Source organism: Coturnix japonica, chromosome 8, assembly GCF_054131305.1.
Source record: "Coturnix japonica strain WE chromosome 8, WE-NBRP24, whole genome shotgun sequence".
NCBI lineage: Eukaryota > Metazoa > Chordata > Aves > Galliformes > Phasianidae > Coturnix > Coturnix japonica.
Window position 1 is genome coordinate 17,649,173 of NC_140670.1, and position 23,503 is coordinate 17,672,675.

A 23,503-nucleotide genomic window follows, 5' to 3' on the forward strand; every position below is an offset into this window, starting at 1 on the left:
GAATGATGCAGAAGGGTTATTTTGTTTTGGTTCTGTGTTGTATTTTACAGTTTTGGAGACATTTAGCCACCAAGTCCATGTTTTACTATTGCTCTGAATGTTGCCTTCTGACTTTGGGGCGCATGCACTTAGAATGCCTGTTACCAAAGTCTCAAGCGCTCATACAATAACATGATTATCAGCAAACACTTGGAGCTGGCACAAATGAAGGCTGTCTGGATTATGACAGGAACCATAGAAATGATGTATCAGAAGTAGAAGTAGAGTGAGATAGATCTAGTGCCCCAGAAAGAATATTTTGATTTTACTTGTTCTGAACCTGGCACCAGGAGGACATGTTGTCAAACATGTAATTTAGGAGACCTTTTGTTGAGGTTTGCCTCAGTTCGTGGGGCAGTGTGAGAGAGGCAGCTGGGCCAGAATTTTCTACAGGCTGCTTGTATAGCAATGGTGATATGTCCTGCAGCTCTCCAAAAGCTTTGCTGTTGAGCTGTTCTCTAATTTTTCAGAATGAGCTAATACAAATAAAGCAGTATGCTAATTAAATAATGAGCCCTATGATATCTGCTGTTACCAGCAGTAGATGAGTTAGCGAACCACCTGAGGCAATGGTTATCATCATGCTCTGTGAGCCATATGTTAGCTGCAGCCATGTATTTCTGTGCAGCAGCTATTCCTTGTAAATGATAAAGGTTGCTATGTCTCACTGGCACAGTTTTTATGCAGAACAAATTCCTAGCCTGCTTTGTGGTTGTTCTTTTGTAATTAGCAGGTAACTGCCATTTCTGCATGGATGGTAACATTCTAAGACTGCTGAGAACTAAAGCATTTAAAATGTTGCCTGGGTATGGATTCACTAAAACTGCTGAACTCCCATTCTCATTCCTTTGCTCTTTTGTTGCTACATGTTAAGCTGTGCTTGTTTCCTATAGGTGAGCAGTCCTACAGTGGCATAGGAATTACTAAGAGTGAGATGCAGTCAGGCAAACAGCGGAACGGAAGCCTTTATACTTAGTAAAGAGCATATTGGGAAAGCACTCCTGAAGTTAAGGCATTGGAAAGACGCTGAATCAGAGGCTGGGAAAGCTTCTCCACATCTTAAAAATTGGAAAAGCTATACTTATAATCCTAAAGTGCCTTTCTGAATGCACGTGACAGGAAAGGCAGGTACTTGGGTGTACTCCTTGTGGAAAACTGATGTTGCAAAACATCCTGTTTGTCACACTGGATATGTGATTTGCACCTAGCCACAGAAGAAGTCAGTGTACAGGAGGTTACAAAACCTTATGTTTCACGATTTATTTAAGTGTATTGAAATCTGGCTGAAGTAAAAATAAAGTACTTTGCATATTATGCTAGCACAGATGAAAGGTTCTCATCACATAAGCATTGACTGGTACATCTTCTTCCACTGATTCCTGCAGTTACCTTTTTGAGGTATCTCATAAAACTCCTTTCAGGAATTGGTCTCATGTCACAAAAGCATAGTAAAGGTTTCTGTTCTTAGTGTTTCTGTTGGAAAGGTATTCTGGGGCTTCTTGGGCTCAGTAAAGTAGTGATACTTGTGATTTACCTTGTATTTTAGAATCATAAAATCACCACAGTTGACAAAGACTTCCCAAGATCATCCATTTTATCGCCCGTATTTCCCTGCTAAACCATGTCCAGTAGTACAATATCTGAATGGTTCTTATTCCCCTTTGTTCCTATCCCACTGCTGCATTTCAGCTAGCAGGCTGATTTTCCTTCTGGTGTTTGCCTCTCTGAGGTACTTAGAGAGAATAGGTTTCGTGTTCTCCATTGTGTTGTTGAGCAGTCGTTTACACAGAATCACAGAATCACCCGGGTTGGAAGGGACCTAGAGGATCATGTAGTTCCAACCCCCCTGCCTGGCAGGGCCACCAAACATATGCCTTTACTAGATCAGGTTGCCCAGGACCCTGTCCAACCTGGTCTTGAACACCTCCAAGGACGGGGTATCCACAACCTCCCTGGGCAGCCTGTTCCAGGGCCTAACCACTCTCCTAGTGAGTTTAAGCACTATCTACAATTGTATCTCGAGGGGTGTGGTAAGTCTTTGCACTATGAGTGTTTCTTAGAAATGCTTGGATGTCTTTGGCTTTTTTTTTTTAAAAAAAAAAAAAAGAAAAAGAAAAAAAGAAAGACTTGTTGCTTAGTTTTATGAATGTGTGGAGTTCCAACTTCACTGCAGAGATCACTTTGACCAGTTGTCTTTTATGTACCACGCTTAGTGGTACACCAACAGACTTAGTGTATCTAGCTATAGAAAAGCAGTAAGAGTTTACGTTGACTCACAATCTAAAGGCATAAAGCAATTTTTGATTCTTTTTTCCTTTCAGTGCACTTTTTGCATTCATAGAGAGAGAGAAAACTCATTAATTCTGATATAAATATATGCAAATAAATTTATTAATATAGGAAATGGGAAAATCAGTTATTGCTTCCTTTATAAATAATACAGGCTTAACTTTTAAAGATATTACTTTTCCCTAAAATGAATTAGACAGCCAGGGAAAAAATCACATTTTTTCGTGGTGGTAATATCTTTAACCAGATTTGTCGCGCTAACAGCATTTCCTATGTATATATTATTTTTATTTAATACAGGTAATCTTTTTATTACAAATCATATTGTTTCTCAGGAGATTACTATCGGCTCTCATAAAAGCTGTAAAAAAAGATGAAAAAGCATCAATCACCACCAGACACGGCACACTGTGTGTAGATTAAATATACAAAGCCCTTTAATATGCTTCAATGAGATACTTGTTAGCTGTTGATTTATTTATAGTGCTTCTTCTACTCTGTTTTAATTTCAATTTGAATTTGACTCCAAGGGTCCCTCTCTAATAATGATCAAGAGCAAGATGACCTTGTGTATCAGATTAACTCCAGCTAGGCTTACTCATGTGATTGCAGCCACTTTCTTGCTCAGTCCCTTCAGTGGCTGTGGGAAAGCTTCACAATTGCTGGTGGGGTAAGGATGAAGGACTTGAAATGCACAGAGATGAAGCAGTGTTATGTTCTGATGTAGAGCTGATGCTTTTGTTGATAATCTGAATCAACTTGATCATTCTAAAAAGCTCAGTTTGATGATCTCCAGAAACTGATTGTCCATTGGGTTATCTCTGTTACTGTAAAACTTTAAATAAATCCTTTGTTCAATGCGGGGATCTCTGTATAGATGTGCTCGTGGGATTTTCACAAATTCATAGTGTATCTGAAATCCCATTAGAATATCCTGTAGGAAATACAGTTCCATCATAAAGCATACACCTGTCACTCAGTGGCTGATTTATTTTTATTTGAAGGTCTTGGCTCGTAATGGTGGTTAAGGCTAAGAAGGGTGCTGCTGTCTAGTGCTTGACTGCTGCTAAAGTAAACATATTCAAAAGCTCTTAGGACTTGAGTTAGTTTTTCCTTTCACATGCAGCAATTCAAGCCTTGTGTTCAGACGTTCTTTCCCTCTTCTCCCTTCTGCGCTGTGTTTCCTTTCCTGCTGTCCCCTGCCCACTGGATATTTTCTGCTTGTCTGTATCTTCTCTGGAGGACTGAACTTAAGATTTCTCACAACTCTTTGGGTCACAGATGAAAACACCAAAGCTGTGTTTGTTACTTACAAATCACTTTGTGATGAAAGGAGTTACATTGAGAAGCATTAATATTGGTTACAATATTTTCAAGCAGTCCTTGATCATTTCTGCTTGCTTCCAGGTTATTACAAGCTACACAGATTCCAAGCTGTATGGTATTCTTTATCTATCTGCAAATTGGGACTGAGGTAGTAAACAGACTTGGGACAGGTCATGAGATACCACCTAATCAAATGTGATGATGATTGCAGAATTGTCTGAGATTCTCTATCTCCTTCTTGTTTAACAGAATATTCACAATGCAGTTTTTTTGGTCTGTCTACATTTTACAGGGTGGGAGCTTTGATGTTGCAGACAGGATGTTTCATAGTGTCAAGAGCACGTGGGAATCAGCATCAAGGGACAATATGAGTGATGTCAGGGAGCTCATCCCTGAATTCTTCTACTTGCCAGAGTTCCTCACCAATGCTAATCACTTTGAACTTGGTAAGTGCTAGAAGGGACCTTACCTCTATGGCTGTGAAATATATATTAATTTGATTTTTGGAGATAGATTGGTTGCTAAATAGTAATGATGAATGGTCTTTTTAAAATCTGTCTGTGGTGCTTAAATTTGCCACATGTGACCTGACTATCACTTCGAAAGATTCATACTTGGCATCAAGCAGTGTCATAGTCCCTTCTGAATGAGTGGACACTATCTCTCGACCTGTAGGGTGATGCTGAGATGTAGTTATAAATTTCACATAAGAGCTCAGTGGGGTGAAATATGCAATAAAAAAGGCAGAGTAGGGAATGGATGTTAGAAGGCTGTTAAAATATTGTCAAGAATTTGGGCATTTTTATCTTTGAGAGGAGACCAAGGAGCAGAGCCTGTCTGATACCAAGATCCAGAAACTGACCTGAACGTATTAAACAGAAGGACCTAAATAAAAGGAACCAGAATCTCACTGATAGCAAATAAATAGAAAGATTTTGCAATAGTTCAATCCAATAATCCAAATCTGTTCACTAGTGCCCTGTTAGAAAACTTGCAGTCGCAGACCTAAGCCTTAACTTAGATCATCAAGTTGTGCAACTCTTGTCCTGATTTGAGAACTTATGATTACCTTCTGAAAGGAATCAGACTGCAAAGGACTTGAGAAAAAAATACTTCCTAGAGGCTGCTTTAGCAGGAATAGTTGGCAGTTAGTCCAGTGGGATTATCTATAAGAAAAAAGTTGTGTTAACAGGTCTGTCTTGTCTGAATTTACATCCAGGGCTAAAATGGTTTGTGGTGAGGACATGGATATCATTACTGTATTAATTACATCTGCTCCTTTCTCACCAAAGGAGAAAAAAATTCTTCAGTGTTCTGTGACACTATAGCATAGATTCTGAAGTTGCTTGTGTGAAAGTCACCTAAATTCACCTTGACTTCACTGTTTTGGAAAAGCTGTTACTATTTGCAGAGTGTGTGATTCTTGGTTTTAATTCTTCCTTTTAATTCCTGCAGGATGCATGCAGAATGGAACAGTGCTGGGAGATGTGCAGCTTCCTCCTTGGGCAGATGGAGATCCCCATAAGTTCATTCTCCTGCACAGACAGGTTAGTGAATATGGTATTTTGGGACATAATACTGAACTGATTCCCATTGAAAATGAAACCCTAAAGGCCTGAGTCACAAACAAAGGTTAACACCCAAATAAATCCTGCCTCTGTGGAGCTCACATTGTGTTTTGGACTTTGCTTGTCTGCCTGACAATTCACTCAAGACCAACTTTGCAGACTGGATGAAATTAGATCCAAGCTACAGACCTAGATCTGATCTCAGCCTCTAAGAGCATGTGAACATAATTTAATGCATGCACATGACATCCACATGCATGCAGTTCCATGTTGTTGCTAACCAGCTACGTGTGTATTCAAACTACCTTCCTCCACCTGATGCATGCTGGCACTGCAATTACTTTTCTGGGGGCAGGTAGAGGAAAGGAGTAAAATCCAATATTTTAGAGTCAATTCGGTGTTTTAATGGGAGTAAATCTAATGTTTCTGCCTTAAATAAAGTCAGTCTTGACAATCTGAATGCTAATAGATATAAGGCTGTGAAACTTACTGCAGTTAATGCATCCATAGGTAGCAGGACAGGTGTAGGAATTTCTATATAGTAATGAGTACAAAGGCAATTCTGTATGAAGATTTGCCACTGAACACAGAATTTGCAGCTGACTGCTGTGGTGTAGGTATTTGTTAGGGCTAATAATAGAATGGGCTGTACTACCTGCCCCCCTTCTGGGTGTATCTACCTTATTTTATCAGATTTCTTCAAGGGAAAAAAAAAAAAAAAAAGGTGTATTTGTGAGTGCATGAAGTGTTGCTGCTTTGTACAAGGTGTGAGGCAACTGTGTGTTAGCATTGAGTTGTCAAAGCAAGTAGCCCATTATTTGTTCTATTATCACTTCATTACATGACAGTAACCCACAAAAGTGAATGTGATCGTCTCTGTTTTGGTATCTTCAAATAAGCCTATCTTTATTTCCCCGTGTGCTGGTTCCTAAATCCTTTCTCTGACATTCTTGATGACTGTATCAACTTTTTATTCCTGTTTTGAACAAAAATCAGACTCATTCTTCTCTAAATATTCTTTTCTCCACTTTCTACTTCACAATTGACAGCGACTGCTTTTCTTCCATTAAATTACCATTACTTTTATATCCCTCACTTTGCACTTCTGCACTGCATTTAGGGCATGTTTTCTGTCACTATCTGTACTATTAAAATATTTCCCAGTTTTTCCTGTGTATTTTCTTTAATCTTCATTTCATTCCTTTCTACCAATACCTTATTTCATGTCAGAGAACTAGGAGGTGACTGTCTTCATGTGCCTGGTGTTATGTACAAGCCTCCTTCTCTGTGCCTTTATTTTTGGGATTTCTCTAGCTCCACTCCTCATACCTAAGATTCCTCTCCCTCTGTCTGCTTCATTCATTTGTTCTCATCTCCTCTTACAAATTCTTCTCCCTGCAGCCACCTGGGTGCTGTCAGCAATTTTGCTTTAGTTCCATGTTTGGCAAAACCTTTTTTATCCATGGTTGTTTTTGCCTTTGTTTTTAATTTATATATCCTTTATAAGCTGGTTTACATGTTGTAAATCCATCCTGGTGAAAAGTTTTCTTCTACGAAACCACTTTTAAAAGAAACAGGCTCCTGGAAATGTGCAGTGTTTGCATGTTAGCTGGTGAATTAGTGATATTGCAAGTCACAGAGTGGAGTGAATAACTGCTTGTTATTATTAGCAAGTCTCCAGATTCCCCATGCTTAGTACTTAGATGCTGTGGTGTGTTGCTACATAACTACATAACTTAAACCAGTATGTTGAACTTACTCATAAGTCACTGAATACAAAGTAACTTCACAGAGTCTATGTTTATCTTTGTTGATTTCTTTTGTATTTCTGTAGCTGTTAAACCTATAACTCAGTGTTGCTGGTGTGACAAGTTCTCAATCATTTCGGCATTCCATTTTCGGCTGCTCAGGCTCTTGTATGTACACAGTAATGGGTATTACTGAGGTGCCACAGAAAGTGCCTAGAGAGTGATCTAAAGGCTCAGAGCTGTAGACACGCTGAAAGATGGTGCTCATCACCCCATGACAATTCATCTACTGTAAGGATGGAGATTCTTGTTGTAAGAGTTGTGGGCACAGTGAGCGTGCCTGGTTCAAGTATTTCCAAAATGAAGAGTTGAGCCTAAGGAATGCCCAGTTCCATCACTTAGTGATGCAACTCAGTGCATGCAGGCTTTGGCTATTGGTATCAAGTACATAACTCTTGCTTGGTGTTCTCCAGTGTCTTTGAAGAAGGTGTGCAGACTCCAAAGAAGGTGTGTAGGTTTGGAGGGTCTGGTTTCTTCCTCTGCTCTGTCTTGTGCTCACTGTGTAACCCTACAAGGTGCTTAATCTCTGTCTTCCAGTTAGCTAAATATGGGGATGACACCATTGTTCCTTAACAGAAATACTGAAAACAGAAATCTATAGATGCCTAGGAGCTCCTGCAATTTTTACTGTTATTTTTTAAAGAAAAGTGTAGGGAGGCATTCTGGCCTATATTCTGGCTTGTTTGGATATAAAATACTGAGCTTTGCTCCTTATTTCTTGTGTAATGCTGGCTACTCTGAAGGCACTTAGATACAATAGGACCATCTGCTTTAGCCTTGTAGTTTGGAGCAAGGGTGCAGTTTTGAAATGATCTGTCAGTCATCCCTGCATAGCATGCTTCTGTTCTCATTGTAAAGAGATCTCTGATTGTTAACTAGATTAGCTTTGGATGAAATAAAACCAAAAGCTCTGCTCCAGTTGTGCACCTAAGGTATACTCTTGCCACTGGTGGCACTCAGCCGGAGGGAGCAGACTAGATCTAATTTGAAGTAAAGCCCCCACAGTGCATGTAATGTGGGTATTGGGTCCTCTCTACCAGCTGTTGTGTTTTGCAGACCTGCTTCCACTGAGCTGCACTGTTTGATAACATTGGCACAGATGATTAAGCCGCATGACTTGTACAAATTAATTGAAATCTCAAAGAGGAGCAGTTTAGCAAGTGAAAATCATGCTTATAGATTCATATTCTTAATGATTTGCCAGGCCTGATCAGACCTCAAGTACAGTCAGTCCAGTATTTTCTCTCCAACCATAGCTAGCACCAGATGCTGCACAGGAGGGTGCAAGAAGGCTTGTCATGGAAATTTAGTTGTGATTAGGCTGCCTGGGAAAGCTTTGTCTAATCCTGAAGTGAAGAGTTAGAGGTCTTGAACTCCACAATGCTGAAGCTTCTCTCCTCTGAAATCACCTGCAGTACTAGATGTACTTGTTACTGGTGTTGTCATCCTTTTTAGGAAGCTTTGCAGAGTTTGAAGAACTAAAAAGATCCAGTTAAGCACTGTTGTGAAACCTGGCTATTTCTTTAAGGAACACGAGAGCAAAGATTGATGTGGATTATAAGTTTATGAGTAGCTCTTGTTTCATGTGTATTAAGTTAGGAATCTATAGGTTAGGTTTACATAAAGTAATTGTTTACTCTCTTTTTAGATTAAGTTCTCTCTTCCTTGCTGGGCAAATCACAGTGCTCAGTGAAAGTGAATGACTTCATGGTTGCAGCTCTGTTAGTTGCTTTGTTTTGCTCTGGTAGTGATGCCAGGCAAAATGTATAGTTTGTAATTCATGCACTAACTGCTTTTATTAATAAGGATGAATTCTGAGTAGGTTTGGAGGTGTTTTCATGTTATTTGCAGAGGACAGATCGCATGCTGTACTTGTGCTCTGAGCTGCCCTGTGAGCTGTTTAGCTGTGGGCATGGTCATTTAAACCAGCTGTACTGGGCTCACTGTCTGCTCTGTGAAATGAGCCATTGTTCTGGATCCCATTAGCATGTTTAATTCTGCTGTGCTTTGGGTAGGATGGCCTGTTTGGGAGACCTTTAACTGAGCATCAGGGAGTATTATACAGTCAAATGATTTGGAGTCAGGAAAGTAGTTTTAATCATGCTTAACACTGGTGCTTGAATCATTGGGCAAGGTCACTGGGGAATATACAAATATTTGGCATTTGCAGGTAATATTAGGGTCAGTACTGTTTAGTGAAGCTTCATAGGTAAAGCTTACCGGAGGCTTTATAGGTAAAACTGGAGATGAGCAAGGGTTGGACATGAACTTGTGGCTGTTGCCTGTAAACTCGTCTGGGTCTTGCATGCACAAATTTCATTTATGATCACTCAGTTTTCTAGGGAGTCCATGTTGGGTTGGATACGTGCTGCCTTGTAGTGTCTTTTATGGTATTCTCCAGCAGTAATTATTTCTTCTGGTTATGTTAATTCACATGCTTGTGACTTGGATTGCAGATCTGGTCAGGCAAAAATAGATATTTCTTATATTGGTATAAAAAAAAACCAGACCCTGTGGTTTTCCAACATGATGGAATCTAGTTTTTGCAACATTTTATGCTTAAACCTTTTAAGGATAATAGAATTGTGTGTACTGGTGAAACCCAGGCAGTAATGAAGCTTCTGTCAGCAGTGAGTGCTGCAGAGAATTTGTCTCTAACAGGGAGTGATAATATATCTGCAATGAATATGCTCTGCTGAATTAATTCATTTTCTTTGGTTTCAGGCCCTGGAAAGTGACTATGTCAGCGCACACCTCCATTGCTGGATAGACCTGATTTTTGGCTACAAACAACAGGGATCAGCTGCTGTGGAAGCAGTTAACACCTACCATCCTTACTTCTATGGAGACAAGATGGATCTCAACAATATCAAAGATCCTCTTATTAAGAGCACCATCCTGGGTTTTATCAGCAACTTTGGACAGATACCAAAGCAGGTATCACTTTATTATGAGAGCAGTAAGAAAGGCAGAGAGCACAATTTCCTTTGCAACCTGACTGATGGAGATGCATTTTTCAATTTAATTCTTTTGTTCTAGCTCTTCACTAAGCCACATCCACCCAGGAATGCTCAGAGTAAAAGTTCATCAGGAAGAGAAGCAGTACTGTCCTTTCAATCAAGTGGAACTCTTCCTCCATTTATCAACAGCCTGCAAAACCTGAAGTTCTCACCAGTTACGGTAAAAGGTACAGCAGGGGCTGTGCTCCATTTTCTGAGCTAATAAGCGCTGAATTCTTAAATGAGGTTAATCTGAATTTTTAAGAGCAGAGTTCAGAGCAGATTTTTTAATGACATCTAAATCTTTTTTATCTTCAGCGTTCTGAATATATCAAATTAAAATTCAGTACCTATTCACTGTTTTCCCTTCTATTTCTCTTTTTTTTTTTTTATATTAATCAGCAATATAAATATGTTCTTTCCCTGACTCTTTATCTTGGTCTTGATCTTCTTTTTAGTCTATTATTCTTAAGTTGTAGAATCCTGAAAAAATGCATTGTGTGTATTTTTTTTAATCCCATGGCAGTGGTTGCATCACAGTTTTGTGGTGCTAACAGGCTCCTGCAGCTGTAATTCAGAGGCTGTTGGTGACATCCTTTAGTTCATAGCATAAGGCATTTTGCCAGTGAAAAGAAGCTTAATTGCAGTGCTGTTAAATCCCCACCTTTGGAGTCAGTCTCTGTCTCTGCATGGATTTATTCAAATGGGGAGTTGCCTGGAATTGCAGTGGCAGAGTGGGTTTCTCCATGGACCTGGCCACCAGTCACTAAGCCCAGCTATAGGGCTTGCTAGCTCACCACAAAACTGTGTAAGACAATAAGCTAACCTTAGTGTTCTAAAAATAATAGAACGAAATACATTCTCTGTCTTGTCAGAATATCCAAAGGGAGCTGTTGGACACATTGTTCATACTGAGAAAGGCATTCTGGCCGTTGAAAAAAATAAAGTTTTGATTCCTCCTCTTTGGAACAAAACATTCTGCTGGGGATTTGATGACTTCACCTGTTGCTTTGGCAACTATGGGTCTGAAAAGGTAAATGAAGACAAAATCTAAGTGCTTCAGAAATTATGTTGTGACCTTTGCCTTGTTTGGGGACCATTTTCAGAGGCTGTTGAGGAGCTGATTCTGGAGGGTGCTTTGCAATACTTCTTTTGCAGTCAGGCTTTTTGAGAAAAGTCAAATTGAGTATTCCAGTGGAGTACAAAATCATTCAACTGCTAAAAAATGTGACATTTCCCCTCTAAATTATCTCAAGCTTTCCTTCAAGTGATTGTGCTGTCTATCACAATGGAGAAACCTCATTTCATATGTTATAAGGACAAAACAAGGTCTCCTGGCCTCTGATTAGAAATTCCATTGTGCAGAACTTTCTGCTGGAATATAGATAGGACTATCTGTCAGTTCCTCTCTGGCTTGCAAGTTTAGTCCAATGCATTAATTCAATGTAATAATGTTTCCTATTCTGGGAAGTTAATACTCTTGCTTCTTCTGTTAAAAATCAAGAGTCTGTGTCACCGCATTTCTGGCCGGGCCACTGGGCAGATTCAGCTTTTCTCTGTTACAAACACACTGATTTGGAATGTGTTTGGGATAACATTATGGTGTGCTAAGACACGCACATTAGCTTGGATACCAAAAGTATGTTGTTCAGCTTGGGTACCAGTGTATGCCACATGGTTATGTTTTTATAGACATACCCACAGTCACTGGACATGAAAAAACAAAAAAAGAGATTTATTTTGCAGTCTGTGCCCTATAAAATCACAAAGACTTTTCTGTTAGTTCCAATATTGGAGTGGCTGTAAAAGCTGAGCTTTGATATTGTATGCTTGCTCATCGTCACTATATGGTAGCAGAGTGAGGACTGAGGCCATGTAGGAAGTTCGTAATGTGAGAGGTTGGAACTCTGGTGTCCTAAGACACTGAGTTAACATATAAAGCAACTTCTCTCTGCGAAACACTGTTTTTCAACATGATCACCATCATTAGCTGGTGATGAAAATGAGAATCTCCATACTGCATTCAAAATTTGTACCAGCAGAGGTTGCCCATCGTCACTTTCACCACTGTTGAAATGCACCTCCCACTGCCTGACTGCTGGCATCCACTGTTTGGCCTCCATAAACATTCAGCAAGAGTTATGACTGTAAATGAGTACTTTTTTTTTCCCTGGGTAGAAGAATTCCATTCCAAACTTTTGCTTCATACCCACTTCTGTGTCAGATGCTGTTCTGCCAGGCTGCCTCTCTGCTGCCATCTGTCACATGGCATCAGAATGTAATGAAATATTGGTAGGAGGGGTTCATCTACTGTCATAGCACCAACATCCACATCTGACATTGTGGGCCAACAGAATAAAACAGGAGGTGTTACTTTTGGAGAAGCCCTTGTACATAATTTGCGGTCGTGTTGTCAGCTCAGATGTGGGATGAGCTTTTATTTCCTTTGTTTGAAGACAAAGAGGTTGAGTTCTGAAAATGAAATCTGCATTTAATAAATGCATAGTATCACCAGATGAGTATTTGTCTGACAGCTGCTTTCTCATACAGAACATGACTACATTTGAGTGCATGGCAGACTGGGGAAAGTGCCTCTGTGCTGTGTGTCCTTCAGCAACTACTCTAATCACATCTGGAACGAGCTCAGTTGTGTGTGTGTGGGAACTTTCTTTGGTCAAGGACAAAGTGAAACGTCTACACTTGAGACAGGTGAGAGACTTCCTCTTAGAAGAAACCAAAAACAGGAGACAAGCTCTTCAGTGATGATCTTTTTAATCACTCTGCTTAGTATTCCAAGACAGGAGATGAACATAGTAATGGAAGAAAAAGCAGTAGAAAAAATTTAAGCAGTAATCTTTACAACCATCAAAATTATATCAATCTGGGGATCTGCTTGAGTTTCAAGCAACTCAGTAAAGAGGCTCTGTTTTATCTTCAGTACAGTGCCTTTCTCTTTTGTTAAAGAAAATTCAGAATTGCCTTTGATGTGTTCCACTGTGACTAATCTGATATTACCCATTAGTCCATCAAAAGGCATGAGGTCATACAGTGACAAATGTTGTATCTATTTTTTTCCTTTTCTTTACTTGCAAAGGTTTTGGTTTTTGATGACTGGGATAGATGTAAATTTGTACCATGGTTCTAAATGATTTCCAGTGAATTATGTGTTGCTTTCATGTCATTCAGAGTTTTGTGGGGGCTGGGTTTTTTGTTTGTTTTTGGTGGTGGTTTTGTTTGTTTGTTTGTTTGTTTTTGTTTTGTTTGTTTCTGAGGGGAAAAAAAAAAAAAGAAAAAAGAAAAGAAAAAGGTATCATCTTTCCTGAGAGTGAGCTTTGCTTAAGTAAAGCTGATGTGCTATAAAGTGGATGCTGTTCACTTACCAGTTGTCTCATGGGACTGACACATTCTGGTTTGGAATGTAGTAAAGTGCAGAAAGTATATTTCACCATAAAAAGTCACTTTTTCCTCTCAAGCAGGGGCTGCTTCCACAGTTTTGTGGAATACTGAAGATTGAGCATAATAGCCTCAGTATCGATCCATGCTATTTACTGGTTCCCTCAGTATTCATGAGTGTAGCAACCAATGCAATCCCACCCCCAGAATGTCTCGGCCAAATTAACCACCAGGTTGGAGAAGCCCTTGGGCCAGCTGTGCCATATCTGCTGTGCAGACCTGCCAGGGAGGTGCTGAACATAACTGTGGAGTAGTTGTGCCCATGTCAGCCAGTTAAGTTGGATTAATTAAAATTAAAATTAAAATTAAACCAGCCTGGTTTAATTTTGATGGACGAGCATTCCTGCAGTGAAGCTGATCCTCTTGTTTGTTTGTTAATATTAGTCAATTTACTGTGGACGCAGGCCTCTCATTTTTTCCCCAAAGTCTTCACAGAGGAATAATGAGATATTAGACAGCACTTGTCTGTTTTTTGCATTAATGCATACTGAAACACCAGTGGATTGAAGCTGAGATTTTTAGCTGAGTTCAAATCTATATTTCTTTTCCACACTTAGCCTGCATTTAAAGTAATTCATCACCAAGCAGGAGGTCTTCCTGAGTTAAAAATGGAAAAAATCTTGATTAAAATTTGCATAGAAGCATAGCTTGTCTGGCAATATGGATGCTGTCACAGCAGGTATGCTTCCTTTCATCCTTCTGAGGAAGGGAGGGGAAATCTGGAGCCCCTGATATTGCCTTACCCCAGCCCTTTCTGCAGTGCTCCTGTTTAGTTCTTGAACACAGGCATAAGGTTATGCCCAGCCCTTTGTAAAACAGACCGTTCTACTGCCAAAGTTACTGTAGAGAGGATCTCTGAGGACCACTGTTGGAGAGAAAGCCCCATTTTTGTCAGTATTTTAAATTGGCAGTATTCTTCAATGGAATAAGTTACAAACAGAAATTTGTCCCTTGCAATTGCAACACACTTTCTGTACATCATAGGCTGCTGCAGCTCAGCCATATCCTTGTGTTATGTTTTAATACTGTTGTCCTAATAACCTTGTCTACTAACAGCGCATGCTAGCCAACAAAAGTTCAGTCTGACAGTCACAGGCTGGAATAGTATGAGATGTGTTTGCAAAAATTATTTGAGATATGAGGCTCTCTGACACAGACCCTGAAGATCTGGTAATTATGTCATGTAGCGAAAGTCAGCAGGGAGTATGCAGTTACTGTTAAAACTAGCAATAAAACTGGTGGCTCTGATTTTTCACAGTAAGGCAGTTAATAATTGAACCCTGAAAGGCTTTTTAGGAAAGTTGTGAAAGTCTTTCTCTGCCCTACAGAATTTAATGTCACTGGTGATTATGCAGCAGAAATGCTGTTGTCACTTGAGAGTGCTGCATTACACAACTGTCGTTAGCATATTTCTGTCTATGACTTCTGTGACATTAAATCACTTAAAATGTAATTTACTTGTGTATTTATTACAAATTTGTTTCAAGTTAAACTAGGTATTCTGCATGACTCTGATACCTGGAAAACAGGAGAAAATAAAAGTGCTGGATTAATGATTGATGTGAGAGGAAGAAGTGTATGGTTTTTAAAGCAAAAATTCTCCTACAAATGCAATTTTTATTCTGAACTAAAATTGGAAAAATGTTACTGCTTGTTCAGAAAAAGAGAAAGGATGGGAAGGTCACTGACATTTGACAAGTTTTATGTTAAAATATTTTCTAAATTCTGAAAAGTGATAATTCTCAGGTCCAAATTCTACTTGCTTAAGACTGAAATATTGACTGAAATAAAAGGTGACAATTTGTTCCTGCACACAAACCACTGTGGTAGACTCAGAAATGTAAGCCAGGGTTCAGTTGTTCCATCTGAGTCACTGGGCAGCTTAGAACAAGCCATTTAATCTCTTTGGGGACTCAACTTTCCTGAACTACAAGTTGTAGACAAGAATAATTCTGTAAGATACTTCGGGATTTTCACTTCATACCATTTTCGATTTTCCAGAAAGTGGCTGGGTCACTTGCTCTTAATAAGTAAATGGCAGTAGGACTGTGGTTCCCTAATAATTCAGCCACCCTCTGATTTGTTGGTTACTTTTCCCCCACTAGGCTTTGTATGGGCACTCTCAGGCAGTGACCTGCCTTGCTGTGTCTGTGACCTACAGCATCATTGTGAGTGGATCTGATGACAGAACCTGCATCATTTGGGACCTGAACCATCTGACGGACATAACCCAGCTTCCTGCCCACGGGGCGAGTATTTCTTCTGTTGCCATCAACAATTCAACAGTAAGATCTTCATTTATCATCTTTCTTCTGATGCATCCATGAACATTTTATGATAACTTAATGGGTACTCTTCCCAACAGAAAAACATCCTGAGTCTAATACATTGATTTTTTTTTTTTTTCCTTTCTATTGAGATTGCTAATAGTGTTCTTAATGATGAGAGGGGAGCACTAAAAGCAACATCTTAGACTGAGTAGCTATGCAGAAGCATCTTTGGATAGGTAGGCAGCAGGATTAAGAATCTTCTAGTTTACAGAGTGTGAAGTATTGGATCTGGCTTACCCATAGCCTCATTGTTTCCATTATTCCATTGATTTCTCCTGACATTCAGGCAACAGACCAGGTTCAGCTAATACCTGTTGGACCTCAGTCTGCCACCTCAGTTGACAACTTTCTTACACCCTTGCAGAGAGTGTTGTGTTGTTTTTGTTAGGTTGGTTGTTTTTTTTTTCTTTCCTACCATCAGCTGAGAAGCATGCTGCTGATAGCAGTGGTTGGATTTGCATTTGCCAGCAGTGGAAAAAATGCTATTGTGGCCTGGCTGCAACTGCGTGCACGCTGATAGGAAAATATTCTGTGTTGGGTTTGAACTGTAAACACTCTTGGTGTTGGTGTTTTTTTTTCCCAACCTTCTACCACCCAAGATTGTTGCTTCCACTTTTGTCTTTTATATGTCTTTTAGTATACTAGAGCAGGGTTCCAGCTGCTTGGGCAATTTGATCTTGCATCTAGCAGTAAGACTAAGAAGACATTCTCTACTTAACCTGTGCCATACTAGAGCTCTACTAACCATACAGTCTGATGACTAATTACTTAAAGCTGCAGCATTGGCTTTTGGTTTTCTAAGTTACTTGCTCTAAGGGATTACGTGTGTATCTGCTCCTTCTGTACAGTCACTGGTAAGACCATGAACCTTCACTGACAGAAAAGATGAAAGTCTGTCACAAAGATGTTTTTTGCATGCAGTGTACAGCTCACTGAATGCTGAGCTGGTCATTGCTACAATGCAAAGCAGTATAAAAATGCGATGACATTAAGCTCCCTGTGAGGGGCAGAGGAAGATTGTGAAATCACCAAAGGCTTCACAGCTAAGGAGGTAAATGCTTTGTCCTTATTTAAGAGAACTTTTATTTGTGTACCGGTAAGATTTAAAAGCTCTAGTTCTGGCCCAGAACCTACACTAGGTGCTGACTGTGTACAGTTGCCATCCCTAGCAGTAGCTGGGGATCAGCTGATGCTCAGCTGGGCTGTGTGCAGACTAAAAGGTAAGGGCAGAGCATAGCAGTTAGCTTTCCATATTCTTTTCTCTGCTTACCTATTTTTATATGGTTCTTCAAATCATTTGTCATTCTCAAAAATTGTCTTTCTTGATAGGCAAGGAGAGGATTCTTTTGGTTGCCTGACATAAAGCTAATGGACAGTTATCTTGGTGCAGCCCGCTGTGCTGTAACCCTGTGCAGCCTGTGCTTGGCTGTGGTGTGTGCCCAGGACTGCAGAATGGTACTGAGAAACTCCTTTAGTCCTCCCCTGCCCAATTATAGGAAATGTATCTCAAGGTTGTATCTGTGGTTGGCATGAAATGAGGCATTGTTTTTTTCCTTTTTCTCTTTTTCTTTTTGGACACAGCATCAGGTGATCTGTATCTGACATGTCTGTGTATTTTTATCAAAAGTTGAAGCTAAGATTTTACTGGCAAGTCAAGAGTGGAAAGAGTTTGGCAAGCACAAAAGTGGAGAATCGGGTGCTGAGGCTTGCCTATTCATGAGGATGTGAAGGAAAGAGTGCTTAGTAATTAAATGCTTTAGAACCAGCAAGACTACAGGAGAGTGGAAGTAGATTGGAGGGCACAAGGTTCTGTGGGTATTTTATAGCCTCAAAGTGTTTTGCAAAAGGAAGTGTCATTCAAAATGTCATCCAGCTGCTTTTATTTTATGAATGGGCATTACTATTCTAATCCAAGTTACTAAATGCTTTCTGGTGAATATGTGAAGGCCTCCCCATTTTGTACCAAAAGTTTGCTGATGATTTGCATCCTAAATCCATTACCTCTGCCCTCCTGTGAGAAGGATGAGTGTAGGATCTTGAAAGCATTGCCTTTTGTTTTGTTACAGGGTGATATTGCCTCCTGTGCTGGATCCTACCTCCACCTGTGGACAGTCAATGGCCAGCCTCTTGTGAGTGTTAACACCACCTGCAACCCCAAGAGCTGTATTGCTTGCTGCTGCTTTGCTGAAGTGATGGACTGGGATACACGCAGCATCATCGTTACAGGAAGCACAGATGGAGTGGTCAGGGTAGGTGGCCAGGGATGAGAAAAGGAGGAATCCTAATTCAGTGTAAACCTGAATGGAGGGACAGAACTACTAAAAGCCCATGCCACTTTCTCAACAGGGCAGCACAAGTAATAGAACTGAAAACTGGAGTCAACTTTTGTCCTCCTCGATGAGGCATGTCTGTCATTTGGGAAGAGTTTTGAAAATACACTTTTCAACCTGGTGTGTTTTTGAAAGCAAAAATGCTATTGCCTATCAGAAATATATCTGTGTTTCTACCAGAAGCAGTTCTTTGCAGGGAAAAAGTGAGAAAAGCACTGAGGTTTAATTTTGCATAAGTCAGTACTGCAGAGCCCTTTGGGATCCATAGTTTCTGAGAGCTGGTTCACAGGTTGGTTTATGAAATCATGTTCTCAGGAGCAGAAGTTCTCTGCTGGTTCTGCTTCCAGTCTGGTGGGAGAGCTTCCTGAGTGACTGGGATTAAGGTTACTGCCCTGCTGGGAAGCCCTGCCAGCTCCCTACATACCTTTCTCCAGTGTGACATACTGTAACATAGTGGTAGGAGAGAGAGAACCTTGCCAAGTCCTGTTCAGACCATAAAAGTCCAATTTTCAGCCCTTAATAGGAAGAAAACAGCCCTGTTTCTCATGTGATAGTTCTGTTATAATCCGTTTTTATTTTCCTTTTCCCCTCTTGGCTGGCACAGCTGTGGAAGACTGAATACACCACCAGTCAAGGGCAAGCTGCTGGCCCGAGCTCACAGAGAGGAGCCGTGGGAGAGGCAAGCAGCCCAGGTATGACCATAGTGTGGGCTGTGAACTGAAGGGTGACTTACTGCAGGCCTTGTTCTATTGTGAGAAAAAAGAGGGTGTGAGAGCACAGTGGTGTGACTAGGACAGTTCAGGGGCTCATACAGTGTGAATGTATGAGCAACAGTAGTGGGTGGCCACTGCACTGCCTTAGAGCTACAGAACGGACCTGAGCCACTGGTCTCATGGACAAATCATATGTTGATGAAGCTGAGAGGTTCTTCATAGGTTCTTTTAAGCTTGACAGACTATCTTTCTGCATAAACCCATGAAGCTAATGAACTATCCTGGCTCCGTAAATTCCATTTCCTTAGCACATCTACTGATAGCCTGTACCAGCGTGGGCTGAGAAGTCACAGCAGGCAGGCTGTTGTCTTTGCTGCCTTAAATGAGGTCAGAGTTCATCCAAGCCAGTGGGATTCCAGCAGTGTGATGCTGTATATTGAAAGCAGTGCCAAACTGATGCCCTGGAGTTCTTGCAGAGCCAAAATGAACGAGGTGATAGTGCTATACAGTACTGGCTGGTATTAAAAACAACTCAGGCAAACACTTCTGTTTTCTAACAAATGCAGGAGCTGAAGCCTGCCAGGGAGCTTTTAAGGCATGTCCTAATAGCACAGCGTGCTTCTGTTCACAATACATTTAAAATAAAAAAAGAAAAGCTGTGTTGTTAACATGTATAATTTACACCACTTATTTGCTCTGAACTACGTTAGACATTCTCTATAGCTTCAGTTTTAGGCATACAGTTTACATGAAGTTAGTTGTAGATGTTAACATCTGCACAAAGATATTATGCACTAATTGCACATTACCACTGAGATCTTCAGAACTGCTGTTTGTGGAACTTGGCATCTGAAGTACTCAGATTGAGATGCAGAAATATTTATAGGTACAGAGGCATATTGAAAATGCCAGACCAGATGCCCATCCTGCCTTTTGTCACATCTCTGAGAGTAGGTAGAGCCAGATGCTTCTAGGGAAGGAGTGAGAACACCAGAGATGCCAGATGTGAGGCAGTCTGCCTGCAGTAGCTGGGCTGTTTTGGTTTCATTGCAGTCTCTAATCAGAGATTGCTGCAAGTCAAAGCACAGGTTTCAACTCTTTTTGGAATCCTTGTAGTGTTCAGCAGTTACTTTGCAGATTCTTTTTTCATGTAGGAGCACCTAATTAATTTTAAGAATTTTCTAGACTCTTGTCCTTCACTCCCTGTGGTAGATATTTCCATTTTAGTTTTACTCAAATACAATCGTGTCATTTTTGTCTGTCAAACTGTGATTTTTGCTATTAAAAATAATAAAATTTAAAAAGTGATCTTCTTAACCAATTTTCTAAGCTAGGACTTAAAAAGCTGCCTATGGGAGCACAGCATGATACTTCTGTTTGTGCATTTGTAGTGGAGGATCATAAAGAAAGATATGCTTTAACCAGGCATCCATTGGTGTGTATGTACACGCACCTGTTCTCACACAAGAGTAAAGAAGCATGTTCTCAGATGCATGCAGCAACAGCATCCCTTATTGAAGAGCTGAAGTGTGATCAGCGCTGTGACATTCTCCCTTAAAAGTATCCAGATGATTTCAGAATTATTTTAAATGGCCGAGTATTCCCACATCTCATTCTGTGCATTAAAGAAAATAAAATTAATACAAAACACAAGTCATTAAGAAGACTAAAGTAACTAGGATTGAATTATGTTGTTAGGTCTGTGTATGTATGTGTGTGTATGTGAAATGTTCTCAGCATTTAATTATTGGTTCTGTTATGCGCAGATTTAGATAAGTTGATAATAACGGGGCTTTATGCAATTTCTTTTTACTAGGCAATTATGAGCTGTATTATATCCTGGCAGCAAGGTATTGTGGGGCATCTTATTAAGCATAGAGCCAGTGAAAACTGATGAACAATTTTGCTGAACTAGGCATGCAATTTAGAAAGCAATAATACACAAATCCAATTTAGCACACAATTGATACAGCCACACGTCAGCACATGTAACTATCATAGCCACAAATTAAATTGGGATGGGCCTATTTTGCAACAGCACAGGCCGGGATTGAATATATTCATTCTCAACAACTTGCTGACTGTAAATAATAACAATCCCTTCCACGTTGCCCCCCAGGTACTTTCTAAATATTTATTTTTTAAAAACCAAACAACAGGTAACAAGTGTGGAAAACATCTTGTTCTCTTTCGGGAACTGAATCCCAGCCTTGCCTTGACTGGAAAGCCAAGTAAGAACAGCCCAGCAGTGACAGCGGTCACTGTATCCAGGTATGGTTCTGTCCTTTGCATCATAGCGTATGCCTGGCAGAGAGCAATGTGTCAGCTTCTGTCCTAAATTCTCAGGTTATTTCATTCCAAAGTTTGTGTTTTGTTTTTGTTCTGTTTGCAAGTTTTGGTTTGGGGGTTGCTTTTTAGTTTTCATTCAAATTGCTTTTTGCCAGATTCAGTCATTCTAGGAGCTGGCCTTGGCTAGCAGCATTACATGAAGGGTGTTGGAACTGGCAATAGTCAGAGGGGAGACAGCTCAGAAGCAGCAGCAGCTTTTGAGTAGAATAGTTGGAGAGATTAGTGGATGCTACACTGTCTCTGTACCACAGAAAGAACCCTGTCTGAGGAATTGCTGGAGGTGCTATCTCCTTAACAGAAATGTAATCTGGAAGTTTTTGGCAAAAGGATAACTTTGCAGTTAAACTCAGCTTGCACAGCCAGCAGTATTTTAGTTTACTCAATCCCCCCTCCTGCAGTGTCATCTGGCAGTAATATTTGTTGCTCTCTTCTACCCCATGATGTTGTAATGTTCTGTAAAACAGCTGGTCTCTTCATCTCCAGAAGTGCTGGCATTTTGATGGTTGCTAAAACGATCTCAATATTCTCTATACCGAGAGGTAGAGCTCTTCATGTGATACTTATATGTATGAAAGGTGTGAAGGTGTTGCTGATCTGCATACAGCGAAGATTTCAATATGCTGACAGGTCTGAGTTCTGAAGCTGCCCTGGTGATTTAGTTAACAATTAAAGATTCTCTGGATCAGAGGAGGTTAAAAGCGCCTGATCTGGGTTGATCATTACGAAGAACCTCATGACATTCAGGAAAATGTGGGTCTATTTCTAAGCTCAGTCTTTTGTCTAGTCTAGATCTTTGTTAACATGAAAGACTACTTGCTGTCCTGCCTGTTGCATTCTCCTTATTGCTGCACAGAGAGGAGAAAGTCTTACTCTATTTGCTTCTTATTCCTAAACACTTTTTTTTTCTCTCTTTTTCAAGAAATTCCTCCAAACTTCTAGTTGGTGATGAATGGGGAAGAATCTGCTGCTGGTCTGTGGATGGGTAGGAAGAACTAGTCAGGAACTTATGTTTTCAGCCTTTTGAATGGGGAGAAAAATGCCATTCAGAGCATGAAAGAGTCACAGACATCTGGAGTACATGGCTGGGGACTGAATCTCAAAGGAATTGTTGGACTGAGAGTGCAGTCAGCTCTAATGCAAATCAAATAAAGGACTCCAAAGTGGTGGGAAAGACACTGACAGACATGCACACAGACAGTAAGAATTTGTGGTATTTGTCCTTGGAAAACTTCTGTCTTTTAAATGTTATTTTAAATACTGAATTTGGCATAACGCTTCGTTGTTCACAAATAATGGTTTGCAAATAAAGTATTTTTGATTTATGCTGAAAGCAACGTAGCTTAGTAAAATGAACCAATTCTAGTTCTACAATCATGAGATCAAAAACTACTGAATCTTCAAACTGGTGTTAACTGAATTTGTAGCAGAATCTTTGTTCTTACTGACGTACAAGTATGTTAACATCTCTTCCTGCCATTCCTCCTTCTTGAATCTGCATGAAGAAAATGAATGTGTGCCTTCAGGAAAGGTATTTTGTCTGCAAAATGAAGGTAAGAACTCTTAGATCCTAGACTGTGTTGCCTTCATTCAATGCAGCTGTAAATGTCATGGAGCAGTCTTTATTTTGAAATTAATGACTTTATTTTCACAGTGATCTGACACAGCTGATAAATATTTCTTTATTTTCCCCTCCTGCCTCCTTTCTTGGGTGTGTTGTGATGCTATTTTGGCTATCAGTATCAGGATTTACCTTCATAATCATTCTGTGTGGTAGAAGTGGATTTTTGTATTATAAGAAAGCTGAGGACATAATAGAACAAATATAAAGGTGATTTATGTTACTAGTCGAAATGGAGGAAGTGTGAAAAAGCAAGCTCCTTAATATTTTATTAACAAATTTGAGGGAGCTATATTAGTGATAATTGCCCCTTTCCCATCACTTCTTCTGTCTTGCTTTGGTAAAGAAGTTGTATCTCTTAGCTTATTAAGGGAAGGCGTGAGGAAACCGGTTAGGCAAAGTGTCTTCCTGAACATCACAGACTGGATCAGGGTTGAGCCTGGATGAATGCAAAGGACATTGTGTCCATAAAGATCTGTGTGTTCATGCCACCATACATACCCTTGGACAGCCAGAGCCATGGGAGTTTCATGATTTCTACTGCACTGACTGCTTAGTGCTGCAGGAAAGAAGCCATGTGTGTGCTGTGCTGAACAGCAGGAGACCAAGGAACGTGAAGAACCACCGTATGTGCTTAGAAACTTGTAAGCCTCATTAGGAGGAATCTAGAGTAGATTTTAC

At 40.1% G+C, this 23,503-nt stretch overlaps 1 protein-coding gene across 2 annotated transcripts in view; it reads left to right on the forward strand.

Annotated features, from left to right (window-relative positions):
- The window catches only part of WDFY4 (WDFY family member 4), a 111,485-nt gene extending 88,951 nt beyond the window's left edge, over nucleotides 1-22,534 (forward strand). For both annotated transcript variants that reach the window (XM_015866825.3, XM_032445416.2), the window contains exons 53-63: nucleotides 3,947-4,100; nucleotides 5,110-5,201; nucleotides 9,755-9,967; nucleotides 10,070-10,217; nucleotides 10,905-11,062; nucleotides 12,580-12,738; nucleotides 15,588-15,767; nucleotides 17,879-18,061; nucleotides 18,747-18,834; nucleotides 21,015-21,126; nucleotides 22,124-22,534. In XM_015866825.3, the coding sequence (XP_015722311.2) occupies nucleotides 3,947-4,100; nucleotides 5,110-5,201; nucleotides 9,755-9,967; nucleotides 10,070-10,217; nucleotides 10,905-11,062; nucleotides 12,580-12,738; nucleotides 15,588-15,767; nucleotides 17,879-18,061; nucleotides 18,747-18,834; nucleotides 21,015-21,126; nucleotides 22,124-22,190 (1,554 nt within the window). In that variant the 3' untranslated portion in view covers nucleotides 22,191-22,534. The remainder of the gene's footprint in view (nucleotides 1-3,946; nucleotides 4,101-5,109; nucleotides 5,202-9,754; nucleotides 9,968-10,069; nucleotides 10,218-10,904; nucleotides 11,063-12,579; nucleotides 12,739-15,587; nucleotides 15,768-17,878; nucleotides 18,062-18,746; nucleotides 18,835-21,014; nucleotides 21,127-22,123) is intronic.
- The last annotated feature ends 969 nt before the right edge of the window (nucleotides 22,535-23,503 follow it).